General features: G+C 43.3%; 1 protein-coding gene across 2 annotated transcripts in view; it reads right to left on the reverse strand.

Annotated features, from left to right (window-relative positions):
- Positions 1-523: 523 nt before the first annotated feature.
- Positions 524-1,845, reverse strand: part of LOC138979760 (carbohydrate sulfotransferase 10-like) — a 114,320-nt gene continuing 112,998 nt past the window's right edge. For both annotated transcript variants that reach the window (XM_070352502.1, XM_070352503.1), the window contains exons 7-8: positions 1,478-1,626; positions 524-713 (exon numbers count right to left, since the gene is read on the reverse strand). In XM_070352502.1, coding sequence (XP_070208603.1) covers positions 605-713; positions 1,478-1,626 — 258 coding nt within the window. In that variant the 3' untranslated portion in view covers positions 524-604. The remainder of the gene's footprint in view (positions 714-1,477; positions 1,627-1,845) is intronic.

Raw genomic sequence — 1,845 nt, forward strand, 5'->3', positions numbered from 1 at the left:
AGAAATAAATATGCACCGATTACACACTTACACGAGTTCAACGCTTGAAACAATTTATAACAACTTCAAGACAAAAAATTCTCAAAAAATGACATCAATTAATCCAAAAGTGTACACTCTTGTTTGCTTTTATTAAAGTCATATTGCAGTCAAAAGTCTCGACAACAATGCATGCAATCAAGACACATGCATGAAAACGCGCGCACACGCATACACACACCCACAACTCTCTTTTCCTCTTTCCCTTATTTTTATGTATCTTTTACACACACACACACACACACACACGCACGCACGCACGCACGCACACACACACACGCGCGCACGCACGCACGCACGCACGCACGCACGCATACACACACACACACACACGCACGCACACACACACACACACGCACGCACACACGCACACGCACACACGCACACACACACACACACGCACGCACACACACACGCACACACTGCGACACACACGCACACACACACACGCACACACACACACACATATATACACACACTCTCTCTCTCTCTCTCTCTCTCTCTCTCTCTCTCTCTCTCTCAACTCTCATCGCAAAACAACTGTCTACTGCATCATTGTCAGAACTCAAGGGTCAGGCTGAAAGATGTCTGCTGGCCGAGCCTCGTAGTCGAACAGAACGAAGTCTCCATTGTACATCTTTACTATTTTTTCCAAAAGCGGCCTGGGTGCTTGTCTGTGGATAAGAGGGAGAAAAAAAAAAATTGAAAGTAAAAATAAAAACAAGTCGCGTAAGGCGAAATTACAACATTTAGTCAATCTGTCGAACCCACAGAATAAAACTGAACGCACTGCATTGTTTTTCACCAAGACAAAACAGCTTCGTCAATCCACGCGGCAATGAAGTCGCTCATTTGTTCTGTGCAACACGAAGTGAAACTGACATGCAAGAATAGCGAAATAGCGTACTGCGGTAAGCAGGGAAGCGCGCTTTTCTGTATTATTTTTAACTTTCTGAGCTTGTTTCGAATACAACATATTATATTTATATGTTTTTGGAATCAGGAAATGATAAGGAATAAGATGAAATCATTTTTTGATCGATTTCTTAAATAATAATCGAAGTACTAATTAACCTATTTTCGTTAATTGTGATCACATTTTAAGAGTAAACATATGACATATGCATATATTTTTAGATTCAAAATTTAATGAAGAATACGATGCAAACAAATTTAAATCTGTTTGCGAAAAATCGATTTTAATGACAACTTTAATGAGCAAACATATTAATTAACTTTTAAACCTCCAAGCTGAAATGCAATACCAGAGTCCGGGCTTCGTCGAAGATTACTTGACCAAAATGTAAACCAAACAAAAGTTGTCGGACAGAGAGCTATCAAACTTCGGGGCGCTTGTCGTAGGACATGCAGTCGTACCGTCTTGCATACGCGCCCTGAAGTCAAACAGACTTTTCAATGACAGATATGCTGAACGTACCGGTAGTGCTGAACCATGACGCTTCGCCTGTAGTCTTTCATCTGCTGCGAGGTTCTGGCCGTAGAGTTGGCATGGTATTTCAGCATCAGTTCCACGACTTTCTGGCTCGCCGCTCTAGTGTTCACCATCCCGTCTATGGCCTTGGTGAACTGCACGTTAGGAAAGAGTGCAGTGTACATTGTACAACAGCTGAAACCCGCTTTGTACGTCGACACTGGACCCACAGATAATCAGCAAGAAGAAACACGCACGCATACACCTCCGCGAGCACGCACGCATCGGCATGCACGCACAACAATACACGCATGCAGACGCACACACATACACACACACACGCACACACACACACACACACACACGCACGTACA

Source organism: Littorina saxatilis, linkage group LG11 (assembly GCF_037325665.1).
Source record: "Littorina saxatilis isolate snail1 linkage group LG11, US_GU_Lsax_2.0, whole genome shotgun sequence".
Lineage (NCBI taxonomy): Eukaryota > Metazoa > Mollusca > Gastropoda > Littorinimorpha > Littorinidae > Littorina > Littorina saxatilis.